Here is a 22,710-nt window from a genome sequence, read left to right as displayed (position 1 = left end):
CAAATTCCCCTAATAAAAATTTGCCTATATTTTTCCACCATAGCGCGGCCTGTCCTCTTAGTGCTGATGTGGCGATGGCAACCTTTTGTCTTTCAGGAACAGGGTAGAGCTGAAAGTGGTTTTCTAGACCTTCTAGAAATACCGCCACCGAATTTTTTCCGTCGAAATGGACGTTTGGCTTGATTGACGCTCTCAAAGTCTGGACCAGGTATCCAAATCCTTCCAACTGAGTTGTCATTTCTTGGTCTTGTCCAGCGGCTTCCACCCAATTTTCGGCCATTTCAGTTCGATAAGTGTTCGGGCGCCAATGTAACGTTGCGCGCCTCCAACTTGCACGCAACCAAGAGGTGACTGTGAAAACTGTATAAAAGATAGAATCTTGTGAAGGGTTTAAGTCCCTTTTTATTCAACGTAATAAATTACAATTGCGTGCTCTTGACGCTCACAGACTGCGCCAACTCGGCGGTCAAATAAAAATAATAACCTGAAAAGAAACTAAAGACAAGACTCTAACTACGAGGCTCTCTAAAAATAACTAACTCACCGCGTTTTACAATACCGCTGCTAATTCAGCAGACTTGAAGCTCACTTGAACGATTAACACTACTTCCCGCCAAGCACATAGGCCGAAACGCGGGGTTCTTCAATTTCTCGCTAACTACCTCCGCGCTCGTGAAGTAAGAATATCACACACCGAACTCGTTTCCCTTCTATTTAAATCATAATACTTCCGCTGATAATTTGAATCCTTGCGCGTTCTACTAAAATTTACATATTCTGGCATTGGCAGTTCCAGGGGAAAGTAAGGCTTGACAGGAAAGGTAGTTTAAATTTAAAATAAATGTTAGTTAAAATAAATATAAACCCTACAAATGTATTCGTGAGAAATAAGAAAAATTTCCTCGCAAATTCCGGAGTAATATATCAACGAAAGCTTTAGCATTTTATAGATCTATTTTTTTTCGCTCCTCAGTCACAATATGCTAAAAGTCTCTTTAAGGTATCTTTTTGCAAAAGACTATAAATGTAGGCCAGCCGAGTATTAAGCAGAAATTTATTGTTCATTTTAGGAGAAAATGCATTGATATGCGATTTAGAATTAAAAGGAAAGCTATTGATATTAGACATAAGACTGTTTTAGGGAAAATATTTAAATTTAATCATAATGTTTTAATTTAATTTAATGCTGAGAAAAAATACTAAGTAATCCTTAGGCTATGTTTATACTTTCTAAAACTTATACTTCTTTTTCCATAAAGAAAAACATATTCCAGTTCGTAGCTTGGTAAGTGTTTATTTAATTAGGTAATTTAATTAGTTTTAATTTATTAATTTATTTAATTAGCTTGGTAAGTGTTTATTTAAATGAGCTTGGTAAGCGTTTATTTTGGAGAAAGTTTATCTTTTTTATAAAGTGTTTCCCCCCGCGGACGAAAAATTGCTGCATTCCCATGGGTTTATTAATCATCAACTAATGTCCTTTAAAACGATCACTGCTTCTAATTCTCAAATACTCCGTTCCTATTAGTCCATTTTGACAAAAAATTAATAAATGTTGAAATATTATATATAAAACATCAAAATAATTTACCCCATTATGTGCTGTACATAAGACGGATATCGAAAGACGAGTCGTCCATTTTCTTCCTTCGCTCCCACATCGGCACCTGAAATATTAAAATATTCAAACATTTCATCATTTCAAAGATCATTATTTATGCATAGAAACCAATACTGCATGGAGACTAAACAAAATTAATTTTACTTAAAACCAGAACAGTACTAATTTAATGCAAATGTAAATTTTTTTTAGTGATTAGCAAAATTTCTTGTTTGTGTGAACCATTAATTTGATTTTTTTTTCTAAGAGAAGAGGGTTTACGTTGAAAAGAAATATAAAATTTTAACTTAGATTTACTGAAATGTCTAAGTGGTTTGTTAACATTTCAGTATGACCCTTGAAATAATACTGAATAATCTAAGAAGAATAGTGTAAGAAGAAATCACATATTTACTACTATATTTTAATGCTTTTGAAGTTGGAGAATGGGCGTAGCGTTTGAAACTTGATCATATCACTTATGCTGCATCTGTTAGTTATATACTTCACGAATGATATAATTCAAATTCCATTAACTTCTGTAATTAAATAGTTTCACTTCTTTATTACTGGGGAAGGTAAGATAGACACATCGAATTGTATTTTGCTTACGGTATTAAACACTTCTTTGAAGACTATGTAAGCATAACTGCATACATAAATGGTATTATTAAATTAGCTGTTGACCATTAGAATCAGATCTGTGGTAGTTTCGTATCTCTTACATAAAGCAAAGAACATTAAATATGGAGAGCATCATTTTGAAAAGAGATTTAAACTCCCCACCCTTCGAATAGTTTACTTTTTGATTTATTGCTGCATTTTCTTTTCTTAAACAGATGGCATTAGTTATAATTGTCCTTTCACTGCAGATGCCGTTTATATTAAATTTTCGAGAAACTTCTTTTCAATTTGATAGTCACAATATTTTTGTACTCATGGTCAGGATTTTACATAAATATAATCTTATTTTCAAGCATGAAATTTAAAGCATAAACTCTAAATTGTTTTTAATTATTCTAATAATTACAACTAGAAACATTATGTATAGCCCCTTGTTATAAGAAATTGTAATTTTTTTAAATAAAGAATAGGATTATACTTTTATTATGGAATGAAATATAATGAAAAATTCAAAACATTTTCAATTGAGGTTATGAAGTAGGACTACAGTACATGTAAAACTTTAGAAAACATTGCCGAAATTCATTTCAGACGCTAAGCAGTAAAAAACACTAAAAAAAAAACAAATAGAACTTGCCTGCTCTATGAGCCTCAAGAAGAAATGCATTGCCATAATCCCAGAAAAATAAACCTTTTTCTGATAAGAAGTTAATCGCTGATATATGACGCCTGAGACTAAAATGAATTAAAAATAATTTTTTAATGTTAAAATGTATTTTCATAATTTTAAGACATTTTAGTGTAACATTCACTTTAGTGAAGTAGCTAAAGTGAATGTTTAAATCATTTTTAATAGAAACTAAAATAAAGAATAAAAGAAAAATATGACAGTATAATATTTCAGACAGCAAATTAATAAATATCAGGTAGAGAAAATGTTCACGATAGTACAGTGTTTCTTTGCCACATCAAATGAAGAAAACTATTACAGGTATGAATACACGCTGTGCATGTCGCATTAGGTAATAAAGGTGCTGTTTATAAAAATATAATTTTCATTTATAATTCGCTCTGCATACAGCTTTCCTTGACCTCTCTATTCGCTCTAATGTATGTTTTCGGTTCTAGTAGACAGCGCATGCTAAGTTACAAGATATAATTACAAAATGAGCTTGGTAAGTGTTACCATCTGGGAAAATTAGCAAATTATTTACTACATCCTCTCACTAAATTTACTAGGAGGTGAATTCAATACAATACATAATAGTATAGCAATTAGTACTTCAAAGAAACACTATAAGATATAAAATGAAATGCAAAAATATGCTTACCAAAATACCGTAAAAAATTCAAAATACAATTTACCTGAAAAGGCAGCATTTTATTCTTACAGTTGTGGTAAGGACAGAATAACATACTAAAAGATAATACTGAACCTAAAAATGTCCTTATAAAATCCACATCCATATAATCAATCAACATTTTTACACCTCTCCTGCGAACAGTGACGCAACTGAGGGAATCGACCTACTGTGAACCCCCATATCAGGCAGGGGGAGGTCGTGGCAGGTAGGCTACAAGAACGAATTCGACTCTATGGGCTGGAGTCGTGGGGCACAAATCCAAAACTTAGCCTGAGCCCAATTTTACAAAAACCACTTAGGAGTTTTAAATTAATCCTTAATGTCTGAAGAGGCGGGTCCAACACCGGATCTTATCCTCAGACTGAATAACTCCAAAAATCCTCCGCTTACTGGGCCGGGCCCGAGGGGTCACCACTCCCCGTTCTCGGTTTTTCGACGGAGGCCGGACCTGAAAACCTGATGGACTTGACCGGTCGTTTAAATGCTCCCGCCAGTACTACACGGGCAGCGCGTCCCATCAGGACATTACCTAGCAAACTCGGTGCCGTCCCACACCGTGGTGCCGTTCCACACCAAGCTACAGAACCATCTGGTATACGTCTTACACCTTTCCCCCGAGGTCCAGCCATACAAATGACCCAACCCCGGGCTCTGGAACCGCCAGGCTCGTGATTTTATACCCCCGTGGCCGAGACTGCCTAGGTACAGATCCTAACCAGTAGCTTCGCAGAGTTCTCTACGTCGACCCCCCGGGGGGGGAACCACATCCATATAAAATATTCAAACAAGTACACTGTTGGTATGCATATAGTGATGGACTGTCGCCAATAGCACGATAAACTGTATAAACAGGAAACCCTGCAAAAGTGTGTAACACACTTATTCTTTACACTTACTTTTCTCACTCCTTCAGGAAAGGACAATGATATGACACTCTATAATATAACTCCTTTTTTCAATATGTATTTGGAATACTAACGAATTTTTATCTATTTTTCATGTATTAATAAAGAATGTGTTTTGTGATCTTACAATTTCCGTCTACACCTATTTTGGATTACAAGTTAATTAGGTATGATCTCGCTTAATGCTGCGCTGGATACAAGGTAAGAAGAATCATTTTGCTCTCTATTTTTATTAATTTGTTGTGAAATTTCAAGGCTATAAAATGTTTTACAACAAAAGATTATGAGACTGAGGAAAAGATCAGAGCTTAATTAAATAACAATAAAGAAAAAAAAGCTATAAAAGCTAAACTGCAGTTTCATATCAAAACCGAAAATAAATTTTTCAACTGTACAAAAATGTTGAATTCAAGTCAAATGCAAATTGCGAAACTGAATTCCAGCAATTACTCAACATGGAAATTCAAAATGCAAATGCTACTAATAAAGGAGGATCTTTACGATGTAATCGAAGGTGTTCCTTCAAGCCCCATTACAGAACAATGGAGTAAACGGGATCGGCAATGTCGTGCGATGATAAATTTATTTATCGAAGACAGCCAAATAATTCACATTAGACATGAAACAACTGCTAAAGTCACATGGGAAAAACTCAGGCAAGTACATGAAAGGTCTAATCTTTCAATTAAACTATTTCTTTTGCGAAAGCTTTACAGTTTGAAGCTTGAAGAAGACGGAAATATGCAAACACATATAAATACATTACTGGAGTTAGTCGATAAACTCAAATCAATAGGTGAGAACATCAAAGACGAACACGTTTCGGCACTTTTGTTTTGTTCAATGCCTAGTTCTTACGATACGCTCATTACGGCTCTTGAAGCCAGAGCAGAATCGGAACTGAATCCAGAATTCTTAAAAGGGAAATTAATTGACGAATTTAACAAGAGTTGAAAAATAATTCATCAGATTCGAAGGCATTTAAAGCCTCATTTCAAAACAAGACAAAGAGAGAAAAGTTTTGCTCATATTGTCATAAAAATAACCATTTTAGACCAGAGTGTTATCACCTAAAATCGAAACAAAAAAATGAATCGCGCCAAAACTCAAAGAAAACATACGCGGATTCTAAAACACGCCAAGCAAAGAATGTCGGTAACCTCGCGATTAATCAAAAACAAACAAAAATTAAAACACCGGAAATCGAATCCAGATGTGACAGCGTCGCTCTGTCTACTAACTACACCAGGGATGTCAAACTCATAGGTACACTTGGGCCAAACAAACAAGGTTTAACTTTAGGCGGGCCGAATAAAAAAAAAAAAAAAAATCAATATTCATAGAAACGTAGATTTATTTCGAATAATACAATAATAAACATATATATAGAAAAGAACAAGAAAAATTTAATGTTTACGTCCTGATACTTGACATCTCTTCTCTGCTATTTCGGGAGAAATTTTGTTTGCAGTGATAACTTTCAACGCTGACCCAAGGTGAGCATCATTAATACGGTTTCTAATAGGAGACTTATTACCTTTCATGACTGAAAATAACTGCTCGCACCGATAAGTGCTATCAAACATGGAAAAATTTCATATGCGAATTTTCGAGTATTTTCAAACCTGGCTGGTAAATATTTGTAGAATTCAGGCACGCCCACTTCAATGAATTTTGCTTTCAAATTTGAGTTGCATTGAATCTCGATCACCTCCATTTGCATATGGCTGGGTACTGAGTCAATACTTATTCAGAAAATCGAAAAAAAAATTGTCTTCGAGGGAACTAAAATCATTAAACCTCGTTTCAAATTCAATTGTTAAATTTGCAATTTTTTCTGCGTATTTTTGATACGAACAAGTACCATCTAAACTTGATTTATTCCTGCTGCATGTCGGGAAGTGCGTCAAATCTTCATTTTTAAGTTGTTTTTCCCAAAGAACTAGTTGACATTTGAATGCTTTAATTATGTAAAACATGTTCGTAATGATATGATCTTTTCCTTGTAACGACAAATTTAAATCGGTTAAGTGTTTGGTTATATTAACCAAGAAAGATAAATCTTGTATCCATATTGGATCGTAAAACAAACTTACGTCTTGATTTTTCGTTTTTAAAAACTGACATATTTCTTCTTTCAAATCCCAGAATTGATTGAGAATATTGGAGCGAGATAACCAACGTACCTCGATATAGTAGAACAAACCCGAATATTCACTATCTAACTCACTTAAGAAAGCAGTGAGTTGACGCTGATTTAAACCTCGAGATCTTATAAAATTTATAACTTTTTTTATATATGACAAAACATTCTCCATATTTATTACTTTCGTGCATAGAACTTCTTGATGTATAATACAATGCATACGATGAATGTTTGAACCGTTGAATTTCACTAAGTTTTTTTTCTTAGTCATGCTACGAAGCCCTTGTTTTTCCCGGTCATTGATGGAGCGCCATCTGTAGCTACAGAATTTAATTTTGCCAAAGGTAGATTGTATTTCTGCAGAAGTCCAAAAACACAAGTAAATATATCTTCTTCTGTGGTAGTAACAGGTGTGCAGGTCCTCCAAGATCTTCTGCGGTTTCTGCTCCGGCGCTCATGCAACCAGAGACTGCACTGGAGACCAACCATCATGCATTAATTGCGGAGACGCAAATTACAGGTTGGGTACCAGATACAATTTCCACCACCCTGCCTATGCAGCAGAATGCGCAATTTATCAACGGGCAGTTGACAACGTCCGTAGCGCAACGGAATACTGAAGAGAAAGTGTTTGTGAACACCCATACAGAAGCAAGTACGTCACAGCCTTCAGTTACTTCTGCACCTCATACCAGTAATAGTCTAACCCAGCCACCTCAGCAACTGGACGCTGCATTGACAACGGACATTAATATGGACACGATCCCAGTTCAAACACCAATAGGGTGCCTTCAGATTAATCTGCAACATGCCAAAGCAGCCACGGCACAAGCTGCCGCATATGCCGCAACCGAAGGGGTTGATCTAATATTTGCCCAAGAACCATACTGCTTGAAGGGAAAAGCGGTAGGCTATCCTCTACAATGGACAGTGTACCAAAAAGAAGATGTTAACGATTCACCCCGTGCAATACTGATCAATTGCAACCCAGCGTGGACACCGGTTATCATCACCACAGAAAGAGACTTCGTGGCTATTCTTCTTGAGATGCACAACATAACGGTTCTCTTGGTCTCACTATACTCCCCTCCGACAGCTAATTTACATACAACTATCCAGCGAATGCAGCAACTACTTCAGCGGTACAGGTCCCATAACATCTTATGTGCTGGGGATTTCAACGCCCACAGTTCCACATGGGGATATGCCAGCACTGATCCTAAAGGCCGGATACTAGAAGATTTCTTTTCTAGTCAAAATATGAGCGTACTTAATTATCATGATGCTGCACCCACCTTCGATCGCGTCCACTCACAGGGATGGCCCGACCTTACAGTAGCAACATTGCAAATTGCGCAAAAGATTCAGGATTGGACGGTCGTGGAAGGCTTAAGCCTTTCAGACCACAATTATATTAGATTTTCTATCGCCAGTGAGACAGCCACCTCGATAATCAAGAGGTATAACTTGCCAAGTAATAAAGTAAGGACATTTACTGCAGCCATTAAATCCCAACTTGCCCATTTCGTAGAGTTGATCGAAAAAGCAACTACAAAAAAAAGCCTTAGAAGTTATAACGAGTGACATAATGTCCACCATAAGAACAGTTTGTAATGAACTGTTGCCAACCAGAACAACCAAAAAGATCTCTAATCTAAATTGGTGGAGCAGTCATCTCAGAGAACAAGAGCAGAAAGTTCGCGCCCTTAGCAGGAGCGGCGTCACAATATTTCTTCTAACACGCTCATCACCTTTCAACAGGAAAGAGCAAAATATAAGAAAATGATTCTACAGGCCAAACTGGAAAGCTGGAGAAAACTGGAAAGCCAGAGTGCTAGAGCTGTGGCGCGCAGATTCCGTTTTAAATGAGAAACCGGCCATGGGATTTGTACTGGGACTGCTTCGACGTTTGCAGTCCAATTTTTTTTGCACGGAAATTTTGCACGGAAAATACCGAAATATATGGCATACACCACAAGATTGCCACGTGTAAGCTTTTCAAACCCGCCTCCTTCCATCTGCTACCTGTCCCAGAGATTTCCAATAAACTCACAGAGACCATGCTTGCAGAAATCGTGAAGGCGGTCTTCGCCACAGACGACCCCTCCGAAGACACGCAAGCACATAGAATAATCCGATATGATACCTCGGACATTGATACTGCAGAAGATGCTTGTTTCACAAAACAAGAAATATTGCACGTCTTAAAGTGCCTACCGCAAAAAAAAGCACCTGGGCCGGACGGAGTAGACTATCGTATAATTAAACTTATTGTGCGTTCGAATATCAATCTATTTCGACAGCTATTCAACAAGCTACTAAGTACTGGCACGTTCCCCAGGTGCTTCAAGATCGGCCAAGTAATGCTATTCCTTAAAAAGAACAAGGATCCGAGAAGAGCGGATGCCTACAGACCAATATGCTTACTATCAGCGCTTGGTAAGACATTTGAAAAGTTACTAGTGAACAGGCTCCGACATAACTTGCACTCTAGTAATTACCTGAGCGTGGATCAATATGGGTTCCGTACAGGCAGATCCACCGTCCATGCTCTCATGAAGGTTAAAGAATGTCTCCTACAAAACAGATTGTCCGGTCATCACACCGCGTTCATTTCAGTCGATCTCAAAAGTGCCTTTGACACGTTGTGGTGGCCGGCAATCCTACGGGCACTAAGGAACTCACGCTGTCCACGGAATATCTATCGGACACTGGAGAACTATCTCGCAGAACGAAAACTAATTCTGCAGCATAATAGTGGCATACTACAAAATAATCAAACAAGGGGATGTCCGCAGGGTTTCTGCGCGGGACCCTTTCTATGGAACTTAACGTACAATAGTATACTTACACAGCCGTGGCCAAGTCACACGAAAATAGTTGCATATGCCGATGACACGGCACTAATAGTACAAGGCCCCACTAGAGAGCAATTGCAGAGAAACTGCCAAGAATCCTGCGACCTCTTTCAGGAGCGATGTGCAACGCTGAAGTTGAAGATTGCCGAAGAAAAATCCCAAGTTTTATTGATTCCAAAAAAGGAGGCTCCCTAACGCGACAACCACGCATCACGCTCAATGGGAAACGACTTGCAATTAAGCGAGAACTCAAATACTTGGGAATAATATTTGATGACAAACTGAATTGGATAGCGCATGTGCTCTCTCTAAAACAGCGCACAGCAAGCATCGCTCAGCAGCTCAAGATGATGAAAGGATATCGCTGGGGTCTCAACCCCCATATCCTCAAGATCCTCTATAACACCGTCACTGAGAAGATCGTGACGTATGGAGCAGCTGTCTGGGCCTTACCGATGCAGGGCAGAAAAGTAAAGCATTTGCAAAGCATCCAACGGCCGTTTTTATTAAATATCACGAGAGCATTTAGAACTTCCCCGACCAATGCACTGGCAGTCCTGGCTGGCATACTACCCTTGTCCATTAGTGTCTAGAAGGAAGCTACGTACCAGATAGTCAAGCAACTCAGCCAAACAACGCAATTTGGAGAAGAGGTGTTTACTTCAGATAACCTCGAAAGAGCAGTCATCAACCTTGACAGGCACCCGTCTTTGCAAGGACGGGGTGTTAATGTCAACCTAAAGCAGACCACAAGATCCACGAACATAGATGTTACCTATTATACGGATGGATCTAAAATAGACGACAGTGTAGGCTGTGCATATGCAGCACTTAAAGAGGGTAGAATAGTAAGCCAATGGAAGGGGCATATGGAAGCGCACAATAGTGTCTTTCAAAGCGAGGCCACAGCTATAAGCTATGCACTGCAAGCGATAATTCAGCTGAGGCTATACAATAGTTACATAATAACAGACAGCCTGTCTACGTTATGCGCCATCCTTAACCCCACCCACAGTTCTCCAATAATAGCAGCTATTCAGGAATACTTACGTACTCATAAAGAATTAAAAATTAATCTAGAATGGACGAAACCCATATCGGGAATCATGGTAATGAGACTGCAGATCGGCTTGCAAAAGAAGCAGCCCATAACGTCGAAGCAGTCCCAGTACAAATCCCATGGCCGGTTTCTCATTTAAAACGGAATCTGCGCGCCACAGCTCTAGCACTCTGGCAGGCTGCGTGGGACAACGAAGACACAGGCCGCTGAGCGCATGCATTTCTGCCTAAAGTAGATAAGGAACTACTGGTTGCACGGCCACAAATGGTGTATTACATCACAGGGCATGGGCCCTTTCCAGTATATTTTGAGAGATTTGGAATCTCCAATTCGGATCAGTGCTGCTGCGGCGATCTGGGCACAGCAGAACATTACGTTCATGAATGTCCTCTCACGAAGGGAATGCACATTCCGTTCCCGCAGACGAACAGGGAGGCATTCAACAGATTTATGGTCAAGCAGCGACACCAGACCAACAAAATTACTCATATAATTGATAAGCTAATGGACATGGGTCCAGACTTATGCCATGTGTTAATATAACTGGTCAGTATGTCATCAAATTTCAATGTAAATCAGTATCATTCAAGCATAAGTAATCTAGGTATGTCTGCGATGTGTGTATATAGTGTGGGCAAGCGTGTCCTAATGTATGTTATTATTATTATTATTATTATTATTATTATTTTTATTTTTATTGTGCTAAGTGTATATACTAGCTCTGTCTTATTATTCAAAAGCAAATTAAGGTAATGTCATGTAGGTATTTAGAAAGTATATGTATGTAACAGTGTTGGATTGCATGTCAGCAAATATGTATTAACAGAATCATGTAAATAACTACTAATGTATATCTGCCCTTGTTTAGCCATGTACAATGCTATTCTTGAAGATTCAAAATCACTGGACCCGGGCACTTTGGACGGGTGTCTACCCGGTGGCATTTGGTTCGCGGAACTGCCAACCGGATGGTCCAGGCGTTGGGTTTGGGCGCCTTGTGCAAGCCTCCCATGTGGCCTCTCTGGCTTTACTCTGTATAAGGGCGGACGTGGCCCTATATGCTAATTAACTTAATAGTAAAGGGGTGGTGGCCACGTCCTCCGTCACTATCACTATCACTGTGGTAGTAACAGGCATCGGTATTAGTTCCAGTAATTCCTCAAAAATGTTAAAATTCTTGTCACAAGAACGAAGAAACATTGCTAATTGAGATTTGCCACTAATGTCTGTGCTCTCGTCACAGGCAATGGAGAAACATTCGAAACTAGATGATTTTGCTTTGATCTTATCACTTCAATTCGCGGCTAAATCAGTAACTCTTTCCGCAACTGTATTTCGAGACAATGAAATTGATTGAAAAGCCTTCACATTTCCAAGACAAACAATTTCTTCAGCTTTCATTAGGCATTCCTTGATGAAATCACCGTCAGTAAAAGGCTTCCAATGTTTAGCTATCAACTCAGACAAGACGTAGCTTGCATGTACCGCCGCTTCACTTTCTTGCAATACTTTACTAAACATGGACTGTTGCTTTTTCACTCCTAACTTGAGCTCTTTCAACTTTTCTTCTCTCATTAATCCTTCGTAATTGTTATATTTCGATTTGTGTTGTTCGTATTGACGTTTAATATTATATAACTTTGGTACATTAATAGTATTATTACATATCAAGCATATTATTTTATCTTTTATTTCACAGCAAAAATATTCTAATTCCCATTTTACTTGGAATATTCTATGTTCGTCAGCGATTTTTCGTTTAATTTTACTACCACTTGGTTTTGATATAGACATACTGAATACAAAGGGCTGGAATAAACACGGTTAACGTTAAAAAGTTAACAAAAATTTATTCTTTCCACAAGAGATAAATCAAAATGCTGAAATATTTCTTCAAAAATATTCTAACAATATCACAAAATGTCAAACGTTTAGCAAAAATCAATTCAAAACAGAGAAACTAATTCTATCTCACAGCGAAATCGCTAGAAATCAATGACAGCATTAAGTATACAAACAGTTCGCTAGAACTACAAGTACTACTGAGATGAGTTGTTTGTTCTCGGCTTTTATAAGCTTTATAATTAATTTCTCGAATATACTGGAAACATCTATAAATATCTGGATTTTTGTGGATGGCAACAGCAATTACGAGATATTTATTTATTAGGTATTAAATGCACGCGCTGTTCTATTTTTAACCTTCCAACGCAGCTGTCTTTTTTCAAAAATCGTCTGCGTCGCTAAGGCAACATGAAGCAAATCTAATTACAGTTCTAAATAAAAAAAACTAACTAAATAAATAACTATGAAATCCGTAACAACATGAATTAAGTAATAATTAATAATAAAGCAAAGTGCATGCACATGGATGCACCAATATATCGTACAAACCTATGATTGGAAAACTGAGACCATGAGTTCGGCCACGTTCGGCTATCGGGGGATGCGTACAAGTTCTGAGTGCACGTGTCCCCCAAAAGCCGAAGGTAGCTGAACGCAAGCTACTCGCACGCATTTGTAATTTACGTAGTGTGTGTTGTCAGATCGCTGTGAGTAATCTAACAACACTGAATAAATTATCGTTAATTACTTAGCAGTAAACATTTCATTTTTTTCTTCGTCGATATGTTGTTTTATTATTATATATTATTATTTGCCGATATATTGTCCGTGCCGCAAAAATATTTCTTGTGGGCCAGATGCGGCCCGCGGGCTACGAGATTGACATCCTTGAACTACACCGTACATCAATCATCCGAGAGTTTTATTTTCGACAGCAGAGCAAGTAATCACCTGGTAAATAATAAGAATTATTTCACGGAATGTAAACCCATAAATCCGTCAGATATTATAACTGCGAATGGGCAATGTATTAAATCAACGGCAATAGGAACTGTTCGTTTTAAAACATTAAATGCTAAACAAAAAATAACTGAAGTTCTCTTATCGGAAGTTTTATACGCTCCTGAATTAGAAACGAATTTCATCTCAATTAAGAAAATAATGGAAAAAGGACTTTTTGTTCTGTTTGAAGGAAATAAATGTATGATCGCGAAAGGAGATCAGATTATTCTAGAATGTCATGCAACTAATAATCTTTACCAAATTAAACCAATAGACAGGAATAATGAACCATCAGTTCATGTAGCATTTCAGTGCAAAAATGAGAACTGTGTTCAACTTTGGCATAGACGCCTTGCCCACAGAAACGATGACGCAATCAAGCAACTTGTAAACAAAGAACTCGCTGAAGGAATTAAACTAGATAATTTTAAACATGATACAAAATGCATTCAGTGCATAACATGTAAACTAACTGATTTTCCGTATCCCAAAGAATCGAAATTCAGAGCATCTAAACCACTCGAACTCATTCACACTGATGTTTTAGGACCAGTACAAACACCGTCTGTCAGTGGATACCTATATTTCGTAACTTTTATTGATGATTACAGCAGGTTCACAATGATTTACCTAATGAAAAAGAAAAATGAGGTAATTTCTAAACTAAAACAATTTATTGCTCTTACAAACAATAAATTCGGGAGAAAAGTAAAAACGCTAAGAAGTGATAACGGTGGTCAGTACACAAGTAAGGAACTTGAAGAATATCTTATAAAGCATGGTGTAAATCACCAGCTTACAGTACGGTATTTTCCAGCACAAAATGGAGTCAGTGAACGCAAAAATAGGTCTTTGATGGAGATGACAAGATGCCTTTTAGCTGACTCAGGTCAACCTCACAGATACTGGGCCGAAGCAGTGCTGACTGAAAATTATTTACAGAATCGTATGCCTTCAAAACCAAATGCAAAAACTCCATATGAATTGTGGAATAACAAGAAACCCAACCTCTCTCATCTGAGGACTTTCGGGTGCAAGGCTTTTGCTTACATCCATAAATCTAAAAGAGATAAACTGGATGATACTGCTATAGAAGGAATACTCGTCGTCTACGACAGCAGAAGTAGAAAGGCTACAGAATTTTAATTCCTGGAGACAAAATTATAATAAGTCGATCTGGAACTGACGAGCCTGTAAGCATCTATTTAAACCAGGATGAAGAAAATTGTAAGGAAGAAAGCTCAGAACGGGAAGAAATAAAAATAGAAGAACCCGAAGAGGAAGAAAGGAAGAAATATCAGAACACGAAGAAGAACGTTTGGAACTCAGAAGATCGAACAGACTCACAAAAGGTAAACCTCCTGATCGCTACGGATTCCATGCCAAATATCCAATCTCCTCCGAACCCAAAACCTGGAAGGAAATTCAAAGTTTGGAAGAAAATGAAAAAAGAAAATGGCTAACAGTTGTTCGAGAAGAAAATAATTCACTAGAAGAAAACAACACTTGAGAATTAGTTGATTTACCAAAAGGAAGAAAACTTATAGGATGCAAATGGTCTTTTAAGACAAAGCTCAATGCAGAAGGAAAAATTGAAAGATACAAAGCCAGATTAGTCGCAAAAGGATTTAGCCAGAAGTTTGGATCTGACTATGATGAAACCTTTGCTCCTGTAGTAAAATACACAACACTACGAGCCTTCTTATGTGCAGATTCGTATAAAAACATGTCTGTCAGACATATCGATGTCAAAACAGCTTTCCTTCATGGAGAACTAGAAGAAGAAATTTACATAACTCAACCCGAAGGATACTCAAAAGCTGGAAATGAAAATAAAGTTTGCAAGCTGAAAAAAATCTATATATGGTTTAAAACAAGCCGCTAGAGCTTGGAATCTGAAAATTGGAAAAATACTTCTAAACACGTCATTTAAACAAAGTAAAGCAGATTCATGCTTGTTTTTCAAAAACATCAATGGAAAATTCACGTATATAATATTATATGTAGATGATATGCTTATAAGAAGTGAAAGAGAAGAAGATGTGATGGAAACAATCCAACAATTAAACACTAAATTCGAAATCAAAAACCTAGGAGAGGTCACCTACTACTTCGGCATAAACATTGAAATATTTAAAGATGGAACTTTTGCTATAAACCAAAAGAATAAAATCGAAGAAATAGTTCAAAAGTTTGGACTTCAGAACGAAAAACCAACATATACGCCAATGGAAACAAATTACTGCAAACTAGAAGCTGAAGATGATCTTCTAGAGGGTAATACAGAATATAGACAAGCAGTAGGGGCATTATTATATATTGCAACAATCAGCAGACCAGATATAGCATGTGCAGTAAATCTACTGAGTAGAAGAAACAAAAAACCTCGGAACACAGATTGGAATGCTGTCAAGAAAGTCATTCGATACTTGCACACAACCTAAAGACTTTAAGTTGGTCTTTAACAGAATTCAAGAACCTATACTAACTGCATATTCGGATGCAGATTGGGCAAATGACTGTACAACGAGAAAATCCATTAGTGGATACATATTCAAACTAGGAAATAACTTCATTTCATGGAGCAGCAAACGTCAAAACTGCATTGCACTATCTTCAACTGAAGCAGAATATATTGCAGCAGCTAATACAGCACAAGAAGCATACTGGCTGTTAAATTTGCCTAAAGATCTAGGACTAAAACAAAATTTGCCGATTACTCTCTATGAAGATAACAAATCATGCGTCAAACTATCACAAACGGAGAAAAATAGCTCCAGAACAAAGCATATAGACGTGAAATACCACTACTTGCGTGAACTTCAACAAAACGGGATCCTGTGCCTAGACTACTGCAAAAGCTCCGACATGATTGCGGATCTACTCACCAAACCACTAGGCAAACCTATGTTCGAGAAACTTCGAGAATCGCTGCAAATGGCGATCCTGCCCATCAAGTACGGCTGTTGGTATGCATATAATGATGGACTGTCGCCAATAGCACGATAAACTGTATGAACTGGAAACCCTGCAAAAGAATTAATTGTGTAACACACTTATTCTTTACACTTACTTTTCTCACTCCTTCAGGAAAGGACAGTGATATGACACTCTATAATATAACTCCTTTTTCAATATGTATTTGGAATACTAACGAATTTTTATCTATGTTTCATGTATTAATAAAGAATGTGTTTTGTGATCTTACAATTTCCGTCTACACCTATTTTGGATTACAAGAAGGTATGATCTCGCTTGGTGCTGCGCTGGATAAAAGGTAAGAAGAATCATTTTGCTCTCTATTTTTATTAATTTTTTGTGAAATTTCGAGGCTATAAAATGTTTTACAACATACACAACATTTAACAGGCATATTACTGGTTTCACAGTTCTGCCACTGCCTGGAAGTCAAAAGAACAGTTTTTGTGATATTCTATTGGACTGGATTATCCAGCTCAAGTCTCTATAGTCTTTATACTGGCCTAAAAAATTCAGAAATCTCTATTTTTATAATAGCAAGTCTTATTTACTCATCGTGATCAGATGTAAGTTTCAACACAGGCGCTAGATTCCAGTATGTATGCTTCTTGTTATTATCTTCCAGCAGAACAATTTCATCCACCTGGAGAAGTTTAACAATAAAGTTTTTAAAGGTTTGTTGACGCAATTGTCCTAGATATTCTACATAAAATCTTATTCTGATTTGTTCTCTCATTTTTATAGCTACTCGGCTCATTTGCTCACTTTTTACTTAGCTTCGATATCAGGGTAACTTGATTTTGAAATTTTCTGCAAAAGCATCTCGGGATTTAATAGGGATACCTCACTGGAAACACATAAGTAAGTGGTCTAGAGTTAATTATCCTTTCATACTCGCATAGTAATGTAAGGAATTCATAGGAAATTCTGTTATTCAAAGGGAATTACGGCGCTTCAGACACCTTAAGAAATAAGCAAGCAGATTCACTGGCAAAGGATGCAGCTCGCAACTTGTGAGCGAATTTGCAGCATCTGACTGTATCATATTGTCACCTCAAAAGGCCTTGCCATAAGCGAAATGGCAAGATGAATGGGATCATGGAACTCAAAGCCGTCGTGCCTGTCTATTCTTTCCCCAAGTCAACTTCCACTGCTCAGATAACATGCTATATTACATGTCATTGCCCATTTCCAATCAATTTCCTTAAACGATGCCTAAAATATGGAATAGTGTATCTGTGGTAGCACGGGAACTCCCTAACATTACCTGACGAGCTGTCCACTGGCATCCAGCCACTATCTCAGATTTCCGGACAATACAGATAACAGAATGCCGTACCAAAGTGATATCATCAAACAAAAGACACTCATCACAAAAATCATATCTATCGTGGTTATCCTGGCAGCACAAGAGCTGGATCTGTGTGATGCCACTTAATTTCTCCTTTTTCGTAGTCGCACAATAAATCCTCATAGCAATACGCAGGTTTCTAGCATCACCCCCGCCACTACCCCTTTGCATTCCTTGACAAAACGCAACGTGAAGCGGATTCTAGCATAGTGGAGAGCGTGGGATTATACCTGTTTAACTGTGCGATATGACGGTGAAATATTGGTATGCCCGTCTTTCGTTACCTGCTACTTGTATGTAGTTTCTTGTAATCCAAGGCAACACCATCTACGACTTTTCTCAGAATTTGTTTCACCATTTGAACTAAGCATTGCTGTAAAATTCTTCACCAGAGTGCGCAGGAAAGATTAAATTTCCATTGAATTCTTTGTTCAGCGGCCTTTGAAAAGATTCCTCCAATCAGGTATGTATAGAAAGCTGTATGCACCCCTTAAAATTACTGCCATTTTCTGAGTATATTGTAGATGATCTTCCACGAGATAAAACGTCAAAATGTAGCAAAAGGCCTCGAATATCAAGGACGTAATTAACTCGAGATGAATGACACGATAGATTGGTCAGGTATAAAGAAAAATATCAGCTTTTTCAGAGGTAAAAGGATCCTGCAAGATCGATAGCCAAGATTTCAAAAATATCTGCGTCTCGTGTTCTGTCTTTGAGCAAGTTCCATGAAATTGCGTTACATCTTTTAGCTTTAAATCTCTGACATTTCACACTCTAATATACTTTCGCACCGTCTGACGAGACATGAGGGTCCAATACTGTTCTCGTGAATGAAACATCACCACAGAAGTATCAGTGTGAAGTAGCTCATTATGTACGTTCATTAACAGTAACTTTACTACTGCACGATTAGGTGGCAAAACAATAGGAAACTTGAAGTCATCAGTATCGTCTCGATAAGCAATATTGGTCTTAGCTCTAATCAGACCATCACAATCAACTATTAGTTTGACGTCTTTAATTTTATCATCGTTTACACCCTTAAATGATTGATTTTTAATCAATAGCATTACTTCTATCTCAGCTCTATCATTTCCGAAACAGACGAAAGTTTTGAGAATTCAGTAGCAGTTTCCCATAATTTAAAGCAAAATGTAAGTATCCAAGCTAACATGCGTACAATTTTCTTTACAGATACTCTTATAACACCAACTGTTAGGTTTAGATTTTATTTAAGAGTGGTTAGTACTGATTTACGCTTTTCTGAATTTAAGACTCTTTGTTTGGAAAATCAACGCTTTTAGGCCATGAAGGCTCTGGTTCTAACAGCTATGCTCGGTCCTCTCACCATTTCGATGTAAAAATTGTTTGACCGAAAAGACGAAAGGAGGTCGTGTGCATTTAAGCTTTGAAGGGATGTATCGTTAGTTTTCTATTTTCAAAGTGTTCTGATTTCTTGGACACGATTTCAAACGAAAGTTCCTCGTCGAATGTCTCGCTAGATTCATCTCAAAGCGATTACTCAGTTCAGTAGATAATCTTAAATCTGGTATTTATTCAAATCAGAAATGGCCGCACTTACCAAGCGTGCTCCACTTAAGTAGGAAAATAGTTCCAAATGAGGAATGAATACGTTCTTTAAAGGTGCAACTCTAGTGCGTGCTTGCATAAAATTGAGGTAAATCTGATTCTTAATCTTCACATTTTTTAAAAATTTTGAATACGAACAATCTCCTCATGCACCACAAATGTACAACATGGGGTTTACAAAAGTAAGTAATTAAAACATTAAATATTGCATGCTTAAATATAACGAACAAAAAAGATAAAAGCGGTCTAGACTTCACAAAAATAGATAAGTTCACTGTAAATCACGTCAAATGTTTTCAAATCGTTCTGCAAGAATAATCTAGGGCCATCGAATGTAGGGAAGAAAAACATTAAATACTCCACATTTTGAGGTATTTGTTTGGAATATTCGCATAAATTATTTGATCTTAGATTGAAACGAAACAGGTAACTTGCAAAGTTACCGTGACCAGATAAAAACTGAGATACTTTAAAATTAATGAGGAGGAAAGACTTGGAATGCTGTTTATGGTAAATATAACTTCGTGGTGCCCTTAGCATAACGAGATGAAATACTATATTCCTCATTCCCCTTAGCTAAAAGCTCTTCAACAACGATGGAATTACTTCAGTCAGGTTGGAACTTTTCTCCAGACAGTCATTTAAGGAAAGCTCCTCTTTGCTATACTACAAAGTATGAAAAAAAAAAGCAGCCTCATCCCTATTGTTTTGCTAAATTATTTAAACTCTGGTCTATGAAGCAAAAAGTGCTCTCTACGTACTTTTCCTTCAGTAACCTCTTGACTAATTCGGTCCTTCAACAAAGTATCAAATACTTCCTCATAAACTTTAATTTGAATTGTATCTAATAATTTTCTCCGCCCGCGTAGTGATCAGTATTTTTCTGATAGCTCTTTATTACTAGACAATCGAGAAGAGTCTAATACCCAAGATAATGCAACTTCGTACTGCCGTCTGAAACCAACTTTAAATTTCGCTCAAAATGGTACATGTGCTTCTCGCGAATTTCAACTTTGTCGGGCCATTTATACCAATAACATCTAACTTCCAAAAGTTTTTTGCTGACCTTTCTCTTATAATAAATCACATGCAAGAAAATCATGTGCATTAGAAGTTTCCTTCCCTTTAATCTTATCCGCTAGAACTTATGCTAAATGTGCCTTACATTTCTACCAGAACACTTTAAAAGACATCCGATATTTCCGATAAATAAATTTCTTGCAATATCATAACCTATCAACAATTTAATAGGCTTTCGATTTCAAGAGTGTTATCCTCTATGTCAGATACTTGGATATTTAATTTATTAAGTCATTTTAACCAAGGATCTTTGGTATTTTCTTTACGTCAGAACAAAAGACAGATTCAGTTAAAAAATGTACATTGCATTCGCTTTTATTATCAAAGCCCCTCAAACGAACTGTATATTCAGAATGCAAGTTTTCTTTTGTTTCCACACCTCCGACTAATTTAAGAAGTAATTTCGCTGCATCGGTACTTTCACATTTCAAAGAGTCCGTAACAATTTAGCTCACAGTCCGTGTCAACACTCTTATGATCCTCTCCTGGTTTCTATTTTTTGTTCTATTTAATGATTAATATTTGCAATAAAACGCCGATCGTCTAGTCCAGGATTTCTTAAACTGTGGGTCGCGACCCCCAAGGGGGCCGTGGGACCTGCAGCAGGGAGTCTCCAAAAATTTTAGCAGTTTTGATATTTCTTTAACTTATAATAATTTTACAATTACCAAATATTTTTACAAAATGTATCTGAAAACAGATAAAGATAAGACAATACAGAAAAAGAAAATAAATAAAATAAAATAAAAAATAAATAAATAAATAAATAAACGCAAACGTTTCGATGCATTCTTTTTATAATATAAACGTTCATATTCCTTGCTTTGTACGTGACGCTGTTATTTCGTCAGTTACTTATTTAAAATTTTTACATTGTTCTATGTCTTAAAATAAGAAATTAAAGTTAATGACCTAAAACTGCAATAATATATTACAGTACAAGCGAAAAAATTGACAGTTTCACTCACGCGTGTGTCAGATTTGCGCAATATTTATGGGGTCCCACAAAATTTCTGTAAATATTATGGGGTCCTAGGGTCGAGAAAATATCTCAATGATAAAAAGAGGTCGCGACTGAAAAAAGTTTAAGAAACCCTGGTCTAGTCAAAACACTGACGTCACTTTTCGCTTCAGCAAAAGCAATCTGTTTATTCTCTTTTAGTTCGGAAGGAACTCATTTAACATATTGCTAAATGCCTTTTCTAGTATATTAAACATTTAACCTTCGACTTTTAGTTGCGAGAGATGTGGTTTCTTTTTAAGCATATTAGACTTGCCCCCCTTCTTAAATATTAAACATTTTTTGATACGTAAGAGTACTAGCATTAAAACAATTTACTGTCAAATGTGGTTTATAACAAAATAAACCCGAAACCTCAAACTTTTTAAAAAGAGCCTTTTCTTTAAATTTATCTCATATATACAAATCTTTACTAGAAGGACTATTAGATTCATCATCTATGCAATGTTTTGCATTTTTTACTTTTATCAAAAGAGAAACGCTCTAATTTAATGCTTTCTTCAGAAATACCTATATATTTAAAAAAAAATAGCTTTAAGATCACTCTTCACTTTCAGAGACGAATACTCCCTTTTCTTTTCCCAAATTCGTAAAATGTCGAGGGAGCAGACTTGAGTCCAACAACGGAAAAATAACGCTAGTGTATTTATCTTCTGTAACGCCAAGCGATTCCTGAGCTCGAAGATTTGTTTCTAAACTACTTGTATCATAAAATGACCGATAGGCTAATAGCTTTTTTGTTGTCTTTTTTGTTGCACTCTTGTTATTTACTAACACAATATTCAATAAATCGCGAACGTAGACCTTGAATATCCTCATGGACAAATCGACTCTTAAAATATTCAATAACTTTCGCATAATTCTCTTTAACAGTAGGAAAATTTTCAACGACTTCTCATGCTGTTGTCTTTGGAACAGTGGCTTGTATTAGATATAGGAATTTCAAATTATCATTCAAAACTGGATCTTCATGTATCTTACCACAAGTATTCCAAAAATTCAGCAATTCCATTAGATCGACGTTGAACTCAATCAAATTAATTTTCGAAAGCTTCAAACTCTCTGGTGGTGCTTTTGAATCAATGGTTCTGATTTCACTCATAAAAGAATGTTTCAGCAAATCCGTTTTCATTTTCAAGGTGACTTGCTTCACTTTCGGGTTGTTTAAGATCAATTTCTCCAGTAGGCCTCGGATGAATCAAATTATTTTATATACTCTTCATACGTAGCTTTAGATTTCGACAGAAGATCTAAGATCTCCTTATTCAATTGTTGTAGTTGG

The 22,710-nt window shown here is 36.8% G+C and overlaps 1 protein-coding gene across 4 annotated transcripts in view; it reads right to left on the bottom strand.

The window, feature by feature from the left end:
* The window catches only part of LOC118199417 (urocanate hydratase-like), a 171,948-nt gene that overhangs the window by 65,842 nt on the left and 83,396 nt on the right, over positions 1-22,710 (bottom strand). For all 4 annotated transcript variants that reach the window (XR_004759937.2, XM_035371273.2, XM_035371272.2 and 1 more), the window contains 2 exons: positions 2,862-2,959; positions 1,592-1,667 (listed from right to left, as the gene is read on the bottom strand). Coding sequence is in view for 3 of the 4 variants with exons in the window: in XM_035371273.2 (XP_035227164.1) it covers positions 1,592-1,667; positions 2,862-2,959 (174 nt within the window). In the remaining variant the exon portion in view is untranslated. The remainder of the gene's footprint in view (positions 1-1,591; positions 1,668-2,861; positions 2,960-22,710) is intronic.

Source organism: Stegodyphus dumicola, chromosome 5 (genome assembly GCF_044657685.1).
Source record: "Stegodyphus dumicola isolate Sdum_Otavi_A_Nest chromosome 5, ASM4465768v1".
In the NCBI taxonomy this organism is placed as follows: domain Eukaryota; kingdom Metazoa; phylum Arthropoda; class Arachnida; order Araneae; family Eresidae; genus Stegodyphus; species Stegodyphus dumicola.
Note: the sequence above shows the minus strand (reverse complement) of the source record. Positions and strands in the feature narration are given on the sequence as shown.